The sequence below is a fragment of the Sphaeroforma arctica genome (assembly GCF_001186125.1).
Source record: "Sphaeroforma arctica JP610 unplaced genomic scaffold supercont1.243, whole genome shotgun sequence".
Classification (NCBI taxonomy): Eukaryota; class Ichthyosporea; order Ichthyophonida; genus Sphaeroforma; species Sphaeroforma arctica.
This window is the reverse complement of record NW_014040315.1, coordinates 65,673-82,691: the sequence shown is the minus strand read 5'-3', so window position 1 is coordinate 82,691 and position 17,019 is coordinate 65,673. Positions and strand designations below refer to the sequence as shown.

The 17,019-nt window shown below is 42.9% G+C and overlaps 3 protein-coding genes across 3 annotated transcripts; 2 read left to right on the top strand and 1 right to left on the bottom strand.

The window, feature by feature from the left end:
* Positions 1-251: 251 nt before the first annotated feature.
* On the top strand, positions 252-3,831 carry SARC_04383 (hypothetical protein; the record flags this gene model as incomplete). The annotated part of the gene is made up of 6 exons (XM_014301802.1): positions 252-281; positions 1,512-1,726; positions 2,115-2,202; positions 2,814-2,987; positions 3,173-3,299; positions 3,714-3,831. 6 exons carry the CDS (start codon positions 252-254, stop codon positions 3,812-3,814), a joined length of 735 nt encoding a protein of 244 aa, XP_014157277.1. The 3' UTR covers positions 3,815-3,831.
* Positions 3,832-6,072: 2,241 nt separating this feature from the next.
* SARC_04381 (long-chain specific acyl-CoA dehydrogenase, mitochondrial) lies at positions 6,073-12,770 on the top strand. Its single transcript, XM_014301800.1, has 11 exons — positions 6,073-6,334; positions 7,526-7,643; positions 7,881-8,089; positions 8,291-8,342; positions 8,556-8,764; positions 9,245-9,292; positions 9,573-9,660; positions 9,833-9,882; positions 10,127-10,324; positions 10,604-10,731; positions 11,201-12,770. The coding sequence occupies exons 1-11, from the start codon at positions 6,212-6,214 to the stop codon at positions 11,271-11,273; spliced, it is 1,296 nt and encodes a 431-aa protein (XP_014157275.1). The 5' UTR covers positions 6,073-6,211; the 3' UTR covers positions 11,274-12,770.
* On the bottom strand, positions 11,660-12,427 carry SARC_04382 (hypothetical protein; the record flags this gene model as incomplete). The annotated part of the gene is made up of 1 exon (XM_014301801.1): positions 11,660-12,427. The coding sequence occupies one exon, from the start codon at positions 12,425-12,427 to the stop codon at positions 11,660-11,662; it is 768 nt and encodes a 255-aa protein (XP_014157276.1).
* Positions 12,771-17,019: the final 4,249 nt, after the last annotated feature.

Sequence of the window (17,019 nt, the reverse complement as noted above, 5' to 3'; positions counted from 1 at the left end):
TATTGTCGTGGCATTGAATGCTAGTCCAGTAGTTGCTTGTACAATTGCCCCGTCCTTCGCCGCACCCAAAGTAGCGCGTAATAGGGCAGCAGGGGTTGCGAAGTAGCGTCCGTGGGGTTGTGAATCATCGTCGTGGCTCATGCTCATGTATAGTTTCATGCGGGTGTTGCAGCTACTACTGCGCATCGATCGCAGCACAAGGGTTCATAGTAGCGTCTGTGGAACATCGAGATGGCACGGCATCAACCGCAATGTTAGAATCCGGGCCGTTGTACTACCAGGTATGTCCGTACACACCCTTGTATGCTTGGTCACGGTGCAGGGGTTCGGACCTCGAAGGTGTATCAGAGTGTGGTTTTAAGAAGTTTACCGGCTTGTGACCCCCGTGCACCTATACGGCCTCAGCTAGACTTGTATAGGCCGACTTGAGCGTGCAACCCATCCTGCCCATGTTCTGTGGCTTTCTAGCGTATTATCAGCAATGCAACAACATCTCACGCATTTGTGTGTGCTTATCTTCCCACACTGGAGGGATATACGTCCCTTGTTGTGCGGCTATTTGTTGTGAATTATTCATCACTTGTCCTATTGAGTGCTGCAGTGTGATTCCTTGAAGCCTGTATGAACAGAGTGATGGTATTGTATCCCATGTATTCCACTCGTTACCGCTGAGATATGTAGTGAATTCGCACACTTTTGGCATAAACTAGTTCGCAACTTATATCTATACGCGCAAACTCTCCAGGCGCCTTCGACTGTAGAACAGACCGCTGTGCCGTGAGCATTGCAGCTCGTACGTGCTGCCCTCTGTGTGTGTGTACGTGTCAATGGAGAATCACTTATTGTGAATGTCGCTGTGAGTTTCATCTGTGGACTGGGCGCTGCCACGCGTTTGCGCACTCGGAGAGAAGTTGTACTAATCTCGCCCATGCAAATGGGACTGCTTTTCTTCTTTAGAAAGTAGATAACTCTTCCCTTGCGAGCGAGATGGCTGAGCGCAATCGGCAGCTACACCACAGGTACTTCACATGTGCTGTAGTCATCCTCTATACGTACTTTCACACATCCTATCTATGCTCTATTCTGCTTGTATTATATTCATGCTCTGTACGTTTTTATACACATCCTATCTATGCTGTATTCTGCTTGTATTATATTCATGCTATACGTTCTTAAACACACAGGCATCAGAGGTGGCCTGATAAGTATGCCACTGTTTGTTGCATCTGTGTATTAGAATTATTACGTATCTATATCTACTGTCAAGCTGTGTAGTGTGCACAGGTCCTGTTATTGCTACTATAGATATAGTCGTGTACCTTGCCCGCCTCTTGTCGCGTCCACGTTTCTTCGCGTTTGGTATGTGATTTATGTTGCTACACAGCGATCCCGTTATACTGTTTCTGTCTACACATAGGTCCGTCGTTGTGACTAGCCATCACCATGAACAGTATACGTTTACCTAAGCCGAAGTGTCAGTACGCCGAATATCCTTCGAATGTGTATCACAGAAGCGCTGTTGCGCATGGAATCAACTCACACAACCATTCGATCATCGGGAACCCAGAATAGAAGAAGTTAAGGAAGCTTTGAACGTCATAGAGCATCTAAATGAAGGGTCTGATTTGGAATGTGTGCAGAAAGAAGGTATCAAGTTCACGCAATCGGCAAGTATGATTGGACGAATAGACATGAGCCGGTGTGTCATGGCCGGACACTCTTTCGGGTATGTGCTGCAAATGGTCGTACATTGTGGAATGCTCAAGTACACTGTGGAATGCTCAAGTACACTGTGGAATGCTCAAGTACATTGTGGAATGCTCAAGTACATTGTGGAATGCTCAAGTACACTGTGGACTGCTCTGTGGAATACCCAAGTACTCTGTGGAATGCTCAAGTTCAAGTAGTGTATGAAATGCTCAAGTACTCATTTTATACACTAGTTTCATTGTGCTTTCGATGGGCATGTGTCTATGATATCTCAGCTGAACTATTTGACTGAAAGTGATCGCGGGTCACTACTGCTTTGTAGTGGGTGGATAGCTATTCAGTCGCTTTCGTCATACACTTTGGTCTGCCGTCTGTCTCATGAGCGCTATTCGGTGTATTTGCAGAGGCATCACCGCGCTTCAAACAGCCGCCGCAGACAGGCGGTTCACGGCCTGTGTGGTGCAGGATGCTTGGATGATTCCTTGTGACGAGGTATGGATGTAGTAGCTCAGCCAGTTGCGTACCATTGCACGGATTGCAGGCGATAATTGGTGTTTGTTGTTAAGTCAGTGCTATCTTTCCGCTCTCCCGCCTGATAGTAGATAGTGAACTGATATCGATGTGCCGCACTTGGGATGGACGAAATTCTGCGTGCGCATGCATGTCTGTATGTGTATCTGGGCGACTGTGCAGTTGTTGGCGGAAACACACACACACGAGCATATGGGTGCGTCGAAGTAACATCTCCGTATATAGAGTGTGATGTACTTTTCATCCCACTTGTGTCGTGCACCATCTCCTGCCTGTTTTGATCATCTCCATGCTATACTATATTTTTCTATTTGGCTGTATTGCATCGTCTCTTAGTCCACTTTCGGTGTGACTGGCTTCTACCCTTGCACATCGGCCAATATGCTCAAACCTTCTACGCGGCTCGTTGACTCAGTTTGTCTTTGTTTTATGTGTAAAGTTGCGTAAAAGCATATCTGTTGCTATCTGCTTCACCAGTTATGCGCAATTAATATTTTCGCTCGGTGTCAACCTTCCCGCTCTACCTGCGTCCGGTGTCTTACTGTCACACTGTCACATATCTCACATATCAGGGATTCGAAGCAGAGTATCCAAGTATTCCCCGATTATTCATCAACACGTCCAAATTCCAATGGGATGCCAATTTCAAAAAGCAAACGGCTGTGATGAAAGGGAAGGACGAGAAGTATGGGCGAGACAATGCGCGAATGGTGGCCATTTGTAAATCACTACATCAAAATCAAAGCGTATGTCTGTCGGTTCATGTGACGGAACCCTTTTGCGATCGGCGAATTGGGCGCCGTTTGTTCCAGGCCAAGTTTTCTTATGCGATGTCCAGAGTTTGTCTGTGGCGATACAAGCCCACCTCCTTGCACTTGCTTGTCTACTGCTCAGACTATACTGATAGTCCTTCACACAACACACTATGCAGGACTTGCCCCTCCTATATCCCGCATTAATGCGCTACATGAGCATGGGCGGCGAGATTGATGCCGTCAAAGCTGCCGAAATGTGCGTGGATGCCACCTTGGTGTTCCTGCGGAAGTATTTTAATAATGGTAAGGCTTTTCGCGCATGCCTACATGTGTCCTTGTCCGAATTTGATGTAGACGTGTACTGTACGTATTTGTGATATCAAATCAATGTGAGTGCTTCTTTGAAACAACTTATTGCACACGGCTATGCTTGGTACGTATTGATGGCTGGCACAGCATAGGATACATTTGTGTTGTAGCGCAATTTTTTTTCCCGGAGAAGTGCCTACTCGAGTATGCATATTGTATATTGACTTTGGTACGAGACCAGGTTAATTGTCGCTAAGACTTCCGCTAGTTTCACTTGTAACGTGATATCTATAATCGACTCAATCTGATCTTCTCTAGTAATCGTTCGCGATCAAGTCGTGTGTTCTATTTACAATGTAACCCATCGAATATGTATTCAGCTGTGGTCTGTATTGTTTATTTTAATAGATGTCATTGAAAAGACGAAAGCAGCTGTAGAGTCCGTGCTGGAAGGTGGTCCTCCTACTGAAGTATACCCTGAGCTAGTTCATGGGAAAACTAATGAATAAATAAAGAATTTAGCAAGTAGTTTATTCACTGTTAGTTTGATCTTTCCAGAAAGGTATGTTCTTACATTCCCACGATAAGAACCTAAACTGCTCCAGTGCACGTACCTGTACTCTGTACTCTGTAGGCAGCAAATATTTCCAAATGGATATCTTTTGGCGTGGGAAATTGACCGTTTGTGTATACGTTCGTGTGGATGTATCGGCTAGATGGTCCTGTGCGTGCCATAGGTCGACTAAACACCTCGTATACCAACCCAGAACCGTTGTTTGCAGCGTGTTGCATTGAAGAACCCATCATTACCGTGCTGGATAAGGAGTTGCTTTCCCTTTGGCTGGGTGTGCAGGTGATGCACACGCCTCGACCTGACTCGGGAGCGTCCGTGTGACAGACACTGCAGTCCTACCCCTGGACTTGGCATGCATTCGTTAACTATAATTTCTAGATGCCGCAAGTCTGTAATACGTTTGATACGTCTGTTTCAAATATTACTGCTTGTATAGGCTGTGGTCTCGAAACGCACGTTCCTCTGCACTGATATAGAGGATATACACGTTATGGACGTTGAGGTCAGACAATTATCCGGTACAGAGCCGTTTTACCTTCAAACATGTGGGTGGGAATTTTTGATAATCCGTTGCATGATTGCGTTGCTGCCGAGCTATGGCACACTTGGGTTCGCTATAATTGGGCGCATATTCGGGTGCAGTAATGTACTGCGGTGGTACTCGATAGGCATGGTGTTGGGGTCCCATGCGCCGACAAGCAATAATGAAATGTTTTACGAAATCTAGATTATGTTTTGGATTCCAGTATAAGTAAAGTATCAGTCGATAAGAGTGGATAGAATCACGCGTAGCTGCCGCTTCATTTGGTTTATGATGTGCATCCGTTTCATCTCACTTGTGCATCTTTGTGACAAAGTTTATTTCGCTGTCCAGCACAATACCGAAGTGCCATCCATAGTTGACCTCCGTAATGCGACTATTTACCTAAGGGGATCATCACCAGCAAGCGATCCGAGGTTGAAATATCACCGACTTACATAGACGAAGCTGATAACAATGTACAAAGTACAAAACAAGCACCCTCATGACCCCCGTTACTGGAGAGTATTATGGCATATTATCCTGTTGACCTGCTCCTTCCATCTCTACTCTAGAGAGTGAGTGAGAAGAACATATCCTCCAACATCGCCACCAGCAAGCAATCCGAGGAGTTCAATGCGGCGTATAGTTTAATCTGTGTCCTAATTGGTTGAAATGCCTTCGACCACATAGACGAACCTGATACACAGAACCAAACAAGCCCCCTCATCACCCTGTACTCGCTACTAGAGAGTAGGAAGGCATATTTCATTCTCATATCCTGTTGACACTTTATCTCTACTCTGCAACAAGAGTGAGTGACAAGAATACATACCCGAACAGACCAAGTTCTTAGAACTTATATTTCATCTATTTTTAATTTGACCCACCTATCTGGCAAGTCTTGGAGGCTGGTTGATGCTGGTGAGATTTGGGAAAGATCTGTTCATGGAAATTCTATTTTAAAATTAAATATTTACCACAACGAAGGCACGATCTTGTTCTTACAAGATATTCACAATTTTACGTATTTTATAAATGAAAACAAAACAAAACATTCACATGTCGAAAACTGAAAACAGTGAAAAGTGAAAACTCATAGGCAGCCGGCAGGCCACAGTCCAGACCCCGGGGGGAACTCAGGAACTATTTTATATATATATATATCGACAGAACACATTCAACACATTTAAATTTTTTGTTATCTATTTTTTTTTGGTAATTTTTAGGAGGCTACATAAATATGCAGTTGCCTTTTTTATTTATTTTTTTCAAAACCCACGAACCCCATAAAAATATATAGCATTTTTTTTTAAATATAGACACACTGTCTGTACAAAGAAAATGAAAAAATGTTGGCCTTCCGCCTCCGACCGCCGCCGCCGCCGCCGCCGCCGCCGCCGCCGCGCCGCCTTTTGTTTTTTAAAAAACAATAACACCCAACAAACAAACAAGAAACAAAAAAAAATCAAAAACAACCCAAACGATGAATACCTATTTACTATTTAGTGGGTATTTATGTATTATTTTCCAAAAAGTATTTACACCCTGTGATGAGGGCATGAGGATGATGAGGCTGTGTGTGATAAAAAAATAATAGGAATGTTTTGGAGAAAAATGAAAATAGCATAAATAGCCTCCAACTTCCAGGAACTCAAGGCTTCAGAAGTTCAGGCTTCAAGTCTGCACAGAGGGTGAAAATAAATCAATACATATCATTACATATTTGAAAATAACCTGCCCGCCGCCCGGTGTAATTCATTTCCACAGGACTCAAGACTCAGGAGAAGTGTGTTATACATCAAGAGCAGAATGCCTGTCACACACCTCAGCATGTTGGCACGACCTACTACACGCCACTTTGCAAGGTCTGTTGTGAAGCGGTCGTATAGTCTGATTCAAGAGGATGCCAATTCGAGCCCCTTTCGAACAGAGGTATGTGGGGCGCTAATCTTAAAAATTTGTGAACCTGTATGAAGTGACGATGCACAAAATATTATAAAGTCAACATACTTCGCAGATTTTTAAAGTTTTCGGGATGACTGTTAAACAGTGAGATTGCCTTTTACTTTGTAGCACCAGTCGAAAGGTTTAAAGCTTAGTGAACAAATGTGGCTAACCGACCAAACTCGAGATACATTCATATACGCTTCCGTGCCATTGGGCGTGTTTACGGTAGTGTACAGCACACCTACAGACAAACGCATATATATATATATATATATATATATATATATGTATATATATATGTGTGTGTATATGTATATTATATATATATATATATATATATATATATGTGTGTGTGTGTGTGTCGTATATATATTATATATATATTATTGTGTGTGGGTGGGTGGGAGTGTGTGTGTAGTGGGTGTGGGTTTGTCAGGATGTGTGCGTGTATATAGTTAAAATACATATATATGGGTGTGTGCTTGTGCTTGTGGTGGGTGGGTGGGTGGGTGGTATATATATATATATATATGTGTGTGTGGGTTTGTGAGTGTAGATGTAGATTTGTAGATGTGTGGTATGTGTATATGTACATTTGTAGATATATATATATGTGTCGATATGTCTATGTTTAAGTGCTTGTGTGTGTGTTGGCGGTTTCGTAGACTCCTTCATATGTGTCTATATACTATGTATATATATTTTATAGTGATGGTTTTGAATATGAATCGAAGCAGTACCATACGGTTATGTAAATGCGTATTCTGCTCGGTTTTCCATGCTGATTTCAAATGAAAGGAATTTGCATCTTATTATAAGTAAGCGGTTCCCAACACATCTCTATGCATTTTTTCTGCCATCTCTATAACATCTGACGCCAAGCTGAGCTCTGACACTGTATTGGTGGTTTTTAAATAAACGAAGTTTTCATCGTGTAGTTGTAGCTATGAATGTTGTTGGGCATGTATGCGTGTGTCTAGATTTGTCTATGCTATGCACACTTTGTGCATGTTTGTATGCGCATTTAGCCAAGCTGCCACAGTCAGGTAGAAGTAGGCAAATACTTATTGTTCGAGCCTCCAACCTGATTCGTAAACATTCGGTAACGGTAGTTAGATCCAAATAGACTCATCCAAATCTAAAAACACGAATGCTATCTCATGTCATCCCCGACAGCCGCATTCCGCGAAAGAAATGACTGACTTTGGAACGCGCAGAATTTTCAATGAAGAGCACGATATGTTCCGCGAAACTGTGCGCAAATTCTTTGACGACCACTGCAAACCGTATACAGGTGAACCTTTTTGTGCGTGTGTGACAGACTCGATTCCCTCATCGGTGGCACGATCTTCCATATTGTCACCGAATTTGCGTGTGCACACTGTTTTAAAAACTTCGCGGTAGACTGAGGGCGCAAACGATGACAACCCAGTCGTGAAGTATACCATGAACACACATTTCCCTTTCCCAATATTTTGTTAGTCATTCGTCTGCCTATTTCTTTTTCCCTATCCACTCAACTTTCTGTTAGCTAAATGGGAGAAGCAAGGCCAAGTCTCTCGTGAGTGTTGGCAACAGGCAGGCGCGGCCGGTTTACTAGGAGCGGCAACCTCTGTAGAGTACGGTGGGGCTGGGTGTGATGCCAAGTTCTCTGCGGTGGTATGGGAAGAGCAGGCGTATTCGCTCTGTACTGGCCCAGGCTTCTTTCTGCACTCAGATATTGTTATGCCGTATATTGAGGTATGCAACAGTGTTGAAGTTGCCATACAGATGCTTCTCCAGATGTTTAAGTCTACTTGAATAGCATGGCACATTGAATAGCTTACCTCCATCTAAATGTATCCTATTTTTTTGGTTTGTAGACAAGACGTGTTAGTTTTTTTAATGGTGTTTTGGAGTGACATCTTAAACTTGTTGCATGCACCTCATTCCTGTATACAGCACTACGGTACTGAGGCTCAGAAGCAGAAGTTTTTACCCGCCATGGCTGCAGGTGAGTCCGACGTACCTTTAGTACAGATGACTTAATTTGTTTGAGTACATACCGGATACTCATTCAACATCAACACTAATACCACAGCATTCGTTCCTTAAAACCTTTAGATGTGTTGTGCTATAGTGCCGGCATGCTCCTAATTTTCTATGACAGGTGCAGTGTTTTAGACCTATTTTCTAATGCCTCTCTCTTGTGACTATTGATTTTCAGGCGAGAAGATAGGAGCCATTGCGATGACCGAACCCAACGCAGGCAGTGATCTGGCTGGTATGAAAAGCCATGCCGTAAAAGAGGCTGACGGCACGTACACACTCAATGGGTCGAAGGTATTCATTACCAACGGGGCTATGGCAGACGTGACCATTGTGTGCGCTAAAACCGCCCCCGAAAAGGGACCTCACGGAATCTCCCTGTTCCTGGTAAGTTGCAATAGGTTCTCGCTCTGAATCTCATTCGGCTTATCCTGTTTTGCTGACAGCTTGCATGTCTGTATGCAACTTGCTACTGGGAATCTCTCACTCAAAGCATGAATGAGTTTTGAGTTATTTGAAGGCATCAGCTGTGTATTCGTCCCGAGCTTGCTCGCCATGGTTCTTAACAGAGTGGTTGTATGGTGCCTGGCTAAATTCTGTATAAGTAGTTACACATCGTGCCGCAAAATGAATTCCCTAATAGAGGATTAAATTGCTATGTGCAGTGGTCAGCACTGAGTGATACCAACAGGCTTTTGTTTGTGGTAGGCACATTGTCTCTTCGGCGATTTTTTGAGGACAGTTCGTCGCAGTACGCAGGGCATAGTACACATATGTTACCATGTTTATCATTTTGTTTGCCCATGTTTATGAATTCGATATGTTGCCATGTTTATCAATTCCGATACCGGTCCGGGTATATCGCAGGTTGAGACCGGCATGCCAGGATTCTCGAGAGGGAAAAACCTAGACAAGGTATGGTGTAATTTATGGGAGCTTTTTTGGGGGGGAAGGCTGATTTATATCAATATAGCGCGAGCATTCCGACCCTTTGTGAACGACCCATGACATATGTTTGATATGTATTTGATTGACAGCATTGATATGAATAGCTTAGTGTTCAGTCGGTTTGCTGACCAACTGCCCGCCTTTTATAGTCGATGCACTGATCGCGTGTGGGTGATACGCGCGCCGATTTGAAAATACGTGGTCCTCATTAATTATTCATAGCCAATGTAAACCCGGTTGTCCTCAGATGGGAATGAAGGCTCAGGATACTTCTGAGCTATTTTTTGACAATGTGAAGCTCACAGAGGATAACGTGCTTGGGAAAGAGAATCATGGTATGGATATTTAAGTTGGAACGTGTATGATACACAGCTTGCCTCGTATTGGCGTGTAGTGGATTAAGTTGTAGCTTTTGGATGATGTTCATGTTGGAGCCGCCTCTTGCCGTATTTTATTGAACACAATTCCAGGGAAAATCTCAATATTGCTATGTCTTTGACTCTATAGGATTCTACTATCTTATGGACGAACTCCCTCAGGAACGTCTGCTGATTGCGGTATGTCCTGCGTCTTTTGGTGATCTAGCCTTTCAGATGTCAAAATTGAGTGCCAAAACCCTCTTCCTTGTACGCATATCTATTTATTTATTTTTGCTCTAGTCATATTCTCGTGCTGCTTGCAGATCTAGTCGACAAGTCTGCGCCTGTGTTATAATATGTTATCGTGACCACGTGCTCGAGAGCTTCTCCGTACACGTACTTTCCGGTTGTTGACGCTCCAATTATGTTCCCCACCCACTAGGACATGGGTGTATCCCAAGCAGAAAAGGTGTTTGAGATCACTCGTGCCTACATTAAGGAGCGCAAAGCGTTCGGCAAACCATTGGCGGCACTGCAGACGATCCGGCACACAATGGCTCAACTCAAAACCGAGATCTGCGTTGCCCGTGCATTCCTGGACAATTGTATTGAGCTGCACGCTCGGGGCAAGCTGGATACGGTACGCAATGGTTGTGTATCCTCCCATTATTCCTTCGAAGGAAGTGAAGCACTTGTCGACATACGCGACTAGGAGACGACAGTTGATTATCACCCTTTTCTTGTGTACTTGTTTCTGGAATCGTCTTTTTCTATATTTTGGATAGGGTGGAGTATTTATTTCCAGTTTGTGTGGGATATTGACCCCTGGCGAGTACCTCAACAATTTCGGCGTTCACAACCCTAGCAGAATTACACATGTATAAGCTGAAGTTTGATCTCATCAATTACGTAATTACAGGCGACGGCGTCAATGGCGAAAGTGATTGGAACTGATCTACAACACCGAGTAGCAGACGAGTGCGTCCAGTTGCATGGGGGTTGGGGTTACATGACCGAGTATCCGGTTTGCAAAGCATTCCTTGATGGGTATGTAAGATCAGATCTTTTTTTTTATAGGACCTGATAATAACTGAGTATATCTGTATGCGCTCTAAAAATCAATACCAGGTTTACCGTTGTCGAGACACTACACTGCTGGGAGGATAGAAGGTTCCCACTAACTTTTACCTTGTAGCTGTTGTACAGTAGGAGTATCCATAGCTAATAGTTTCTTTGTAGGTTCTGTCTCCATACAACTATAAAATCTCTCGAAAAGCGGATACTCCATGTTTTAATTTTATGTCTCTTGTTGATTCATGCGGCTTGCTGCATTTGCATTTAGGAAGTATCAGTCAATAGTTACAAAGCATCCTTTGTCCGCAAATTTATGTAGTCACCTGGCTGATAATTGGCTGGCGACGCCGAGATTTAAGAAGGCCGTCAATCCAAACAGAAATTGTTCAAACCTACGCTCACTCACAAGCTGTTTCATTATCTGCTTTTTCTGATTGTGCAGGCGCGTTCAAAAAATCTACGGCGGGACAAACGAGGTGATGAAGGAGGTCATCTCCAGGGATATTGTCAGGTGACTTGTTCACCTTTAGAGTGCCGGCAGTCATCGCTAGTTGTCATCCACCGGATGATTTTTAGACCCTCCTATGTATGCTTGCTGACCAGTGTGAAATACCAGAGAGATTAGGTTTTACATTTTGGGACCCGATGTTGTATTTCAAAGTAATTCCCAGGGGTGGGGACAATTAGGCCATGCCTAATGGTTTCCTGTACGTTGCGATAGCTCCAGATGGTGGAATTACTCGACATCTTGGCTAGAATGGTCTACTCGTGTACTTTACACAGACCACAAATGAATTTTATCACGTGTACACTGACAAGATTCAGTAACTACATATGAGTGACGCTGTATTCTTTGTTCCTAATTTTATTATGTGTTTTACATTGTCTTACAAAAACAACACTATTTTGTGTCAAATTTTTCTGATGGGTGTTTTAGTAGGTAATGTTGTTTGCGGGACAACTTGCTCGCGTATTTTCTCTCGCAACCGGGCACTTCACAGTGAAATTGTAGATTCAATATACTTTTGCGACGGCGGTGTCTCTTAGGGGGCTTGGATAGATCAATTGACGAATACATGGGTGTAGACAAAGTGGTCACTGGGCTATTCGATTGCCTGTGTCCCGAAGGCGGTGAAAAAGCCGATCGATACATTTGTGGCAATGATTGTCGAGCAACGGGATAATTGCATCCCTGCTGGGTGGTGTGTGGTTGTGGCTGTTGATCATGAAGGAAAGTTCCAGGACCAGCATATGGTGCACCGTTCCAACTCTGACTAGATGAGACTGCGTTCTCTTGTAGATTTGACAATTGTGAATGCCCGTTTCCAATCACAGCCGGAATTTGATAACGGTTTCCTACATCACTCTCCGTGTTGCCTGTCTCAGTCGATGGCCATAGAAACTGCTGCTGATTCGCGCCTAAATTTTTATCTATCGGATTCACGCTGCCATGTGATTGAAGATCACGCATGTGTGTGGGCTGCTCACCGCTGGTATACGGTTGTAAAAGTCGGGATTGTTTCTCGTTGTCTAGGTAAGCCAGTATCAGCTGTGATGATGCAACGATGTCATCCTCATACGCAATCTTTCTTTCCGATGCTGACGGCGACTGCTGAGCGGACATCGAGGTCATCTGACTCACTCTTGGTGGATCACAACTAGACGACATATTGCATGATCTACTCGAATAGACGCGATGCAATCTATTACTTCCGTCGGACTGTTCGCGAGGAACCCACGGCTCGGCAGTCGTAAGTGCTCCCATATACATGTCGTTGAACAGACCGTGTAGATAACGGTTTCCTGGAGATATGTTCTGCTCAGAAGTTGCACGCCGAAAGTTAGTTGGAGGTAGAGACGCGATGCTATAGGTTTGAGGATTACTGTGCAGTTCTTGACTGCAAGGATCCAACTTTATGCCGTCTTCGCTAGTTTGCGTGTATTTCACGTTGTTATATATCACGGTCCGACTCATGTCTACCCTGATTGCTATAAAGCCTTTTTAAATTGGATGTTGTTTGATGTAGATTGGAGGTATGTTTTGAAGACAGCTGCTGTTATTTGACTGTACAAGTATATATATATATCCGGCACCCGGGAGGAAAAGTGAAAATAGCTACATAACCATAGACCCTGGTGCTGAAATACCTCTAGGCCGCTTATCATTTTGGTTCGGTTGGTACCGATAGATGCTCAGATATTTGTGGTTTGATCTATTGAACCCAAAAAAATAACGAGCTACGAGTGTTCAGTTCTTGTTTTCAGATTTAGGCTGAGGAGTAAGGAGGCGTGTTGTAAACTTGTAGACTTCAGTCACTTATTTTTTATAACAAAGCAAAAGTCGATCGTAACAGCTCCAATCTATTAATAAATCAAGTTTAAATGGTAGTAACCTAGGACCTTTTAGGCAGAACTAGAACCATACAAGCACCGCATTGGATAATCTGAACCGAACGGCGGTGAGCCCCTGTGGGAGTAGAAACATGATGGTCTAGGAGTCTCGTATTCCTTCAACCATAACACACACTCGCATACAGACTCGCAGCGATCTGCTGGGTGGGGCCAAATTCCAGTCTAAATCCAGTCAGAATGCTGGAGTTGAGGGCCGGGGGGATTTTAGAATAACTGAGGCCTGAGGCTGAGAGCCTGAGTCATGAGAGCCTGAGAGCCTGAGAGTCAGTCTGAGAGCCTGAGACTCTGACTCTGAGACCTGAGTGCCTGTTGCTGAGAGCCTATTGCTGAAAATAGATCGAAAAGGCCTATAAAAAAGCCCCTTCTATTATTCAAGACGGTCTTAAAAGGTCTGACCGGCGAGCCCGAGACACATTGTCGACAATATCAATATGATACGTTAAAACATATACATTTGCGTTTACATTGTTTTAATTTACATTCAACATATTTTTTTAAATTGTCTGCTTAGCTGCATGTTCCCGGACGCGAACCCTGAACAATGATGAGCAGTAGAGACTCAACTAGAGAGCTCTAGAGTTTTGAGAGAGAGTACATATAGAGAGCGCGAGAGAGAGAGAGAGAGTCTGAGAGTCTGAGAGAGAGAAGTGCATGATACGTTTTAGTCAACAATATTAGACTAAAACCAAGCAGTATTTGGGGGAGTTTTTTTTTAGTATACAGTATAAACTAAAATTGAAATGGAGAGAGAGTGAGAAACTGACCGATAGAGATTTGAGAGACTACTAGTAGAGAGTCAGTCATTCGACAGTTAGACGGCTAATCTATATATATATTTTTTAGAAAATATTTACTTCTTCCCTCTCTCTCTCGCTGACTCGCGCAGTCTCACTCTCAGAGTTCAGACTCGCTCGGTCGCTCCTCCCAATATTTACTTTACTACCTACTACTGTTAATGTACTAGCCAATCTAAATACTAATCGCTACTCTCCACAGAGAAAGAGCTCCTCTCTGATCTCTCGAGAGTGAGAAAGTTTTGGAAAGTGACTGTCAGAGCGAGTCGGTTTTTTATATATAATTTTTATTGTTGCTCTACTATAATTTAATAGTGAATCTGATTCGTAGAGAGGTATATTTCATATCAGTGTTGATATAAATTTGAATATTGATATGATGGAGGATTGGATGCATTTGAGGAGTAGGACTCGTGTTTGTTGGAACTGGTTTCTGGAAATATACAAAAGCCAAAATGATTAAAAATTTAAGCCTCGCCTACTCCACTACCTCACAGAGTACACTAAATAGCCGTCTCTATCGATTGAGCCCCCAACGTGAACGTCCTGAAGCCAGAAAGTGCCAACGTTTATTTTAATTATTTAGCGTTTAGGGTATCGAGTATCCTCTACACTGCAGTCTACAGTCTACAGTCTACACACTACATCAAGTGGCTTGCGTACAGCAGTAAATATAAATAGCATATCATACAGCAAGTCAGCAACATGGAAATCGAACTTCTTCTTGTGAAGTCCTTTCTTTGCTCCGCCCCCTACAAACCCCATCTAGAAAATCTTGCAAGAACAATCGCTCGATTCACTCGATTCTTTATTTTTAAACATCTTACGTGGTCTGACGTGAACTCATTTTCGTACGTACAGTTTTTCAAGGAGATGATGAAAGATGTTTCCTTCCCGTGAGAAAAATATAAGGACCTTGGCTAAGACTCGCGGGTCGATTGTACAATAGAACTGGGTCGAGCCCAAGATGGCAGAAGGCTTGTAATCCGTAGGCGGAATATGTACGGACAAAACAAGATATTTCAAGGTCTGTATGATGAGATGAAGCAAAGTTGAACGACCTTGCAGTTCAACAGAATATATGATTAGAACACTAAAGGTTTACCCAACGGAAGCATTAAACGAATAGCATATTTAATGGTACTCTAATAAACACAAGTCAATGCAAAACCGATTCGCATCGTAAATACAGGACTCAATTGGAAGATGATTGGGTTATTGACGAATCTTTGAGGGTGCTAAATCGAATGGCAACCCAAAAGGCACATTTGACACAACGTTCATTATTTTGCAACCTGGACTCACAGTGTCATTTGATAGATGAATTGAACGAACAATGAACATACATTACAAAGCACGATCTGGGAATTAAATAGCCACCGATAGCATCTTTTCGCGCGAAGTATACTACAGGGATACGCAAGGCAGCGACAGACACTAAAGGGTGTTAAGTAAGAAGTTAAGTAACGAATACAGCTGGATGTTTGCGCATGACTTCCCAAATCTACCTGTATGCGTATTATCTTTGAGATATTGCTTGTGGAGGTGGTGAATAGTTATACTTTGCACTTAGCAAAAGTGTCTTACTGTGCAAAGCATTAGTTCGGCCTAGGATATTTATTTTCTCCCGGATGTAAGTACAAAGAGAATATGCTCACCCGGAACCCACGAAATAAATAAGTACTGCATATTTCTATAGCATTTTTAGTATTATATGAACACAAGGAGCGACTTACTCAACTCATAGGAGTTGGTAAGTTATTGGCAACCGTATCGTAAGGTTTAAACCATGGATATTTCGCATTGAATTCTAATCTAGACCACCAGCCCATTCCTGCCGGCGATATGACATGCAAGTGCAAATGGTTTATCGAATTGAACGGCGGCCAGTGGAAGCCCATTCTGTATACAGATTAAATAGAATAAATATACCTAAATGCACAACCAAAACATGGGTACGAACAATTGGTGAGATGCAGTGGTAACTTCTCGCACTCGCATCAGCGATAACAGTCTCTCATGCGTTGGCCAAAGCAAACACTGTTTCATACAGCTTGCGTCATGAAATATACAAGCGCGAGCAATGATAAACGAGACTGGCACACGGAGAAATTCTACATCCAATCAAACATTAAGCAAATGCAACTCACGATATTCCGAAACCGATTTTGAACTATTACATACATGGGCTCATCAACTCCTCCCGCATCCTTGTATGTATTCAGTCCCGCATCCCTCATTTTTTCAACTTAAATGAATAGAAATTTGGTAAATTAGCCTAGGTTTCGTTTGCAGACGTCAGCGAAAGTGTACGACTCAATTGGGCGACTGACGTAAATGTGCCAATCAAGCTGAGATAATGTAGAAGAGTAGCAAAAGGTAGCAACGCGAAATAACCTGCGGCGACTAAAATATCATATGTAAGCGAGATGACTTTGTAGGTTGAATGAATTACAACACCTAAATAACACAATACTTACGTATAGGTTTGTCATTTGTATTGAGAGACTTTGCGTTATTTATGTGAACACACGGGATCACGAGCAAATGAATATTCCCCGCTGGACGTCTATCTTTGAATGCAGCAACATACTCATCCTGTAGGAATTGTGTGGAAAAAATGAAAAGATCAAATTGAGATTTAATTCTTGGTGTGTGTCTTTTGTCTCCTATTATGTACTTATTGGATAAAATTCAGGAAGTTGCGTAGATGTTTTAATATGGCACACCTACTTTAGTCACTAATTTAGACACAAAATTTGAAATCTCTCAACAACGCACTGATCATAGATGCGTGCTCTGACGTAAGCACATCACAACAATTCACAAAAAGTATCCGAAGCGCCAGCAAAATACCCCGTCCACGCAGTACATCACGGGCTTTTGAATATGCAAAGTTATGAAAAACACACCCAAGTATCAACAGATGCATTTTGATTCAAATTCTGAGAAGAACAAAACGCAAAGCAGTAGAAATATGCGTCCGATCAACAAAATGAGGCAGCCATCATGCAATGAGTTAAGATGTGAATATATGTAGTACAATATACATATG

Excerpts from the sequence above, each read along its gene's own strand:
- SARC_04381 (XM_014301800.1), top strand. The coding sequence starts at position 6,212 with ATGCCTGTCACACACCTCAGCATGTTGGCACGACCTACTACACGCCAC. Across the intron at positions 9,293-9,572 it reads GAGGGAAAAACCTAGACAAG|ATGGGAATGAAGGCTCAGGA; the intron begins GTATGGTGTAAT and ends GGTTGTCCTCAG. Across the intron at positions 9,883-10,126 it reads AGGAACGTCTGCTGATTGCG|GACATGGGTGTATCCCAAGC; the intron begins GTATGTCCTGCG and ends CCCACCCACTAG.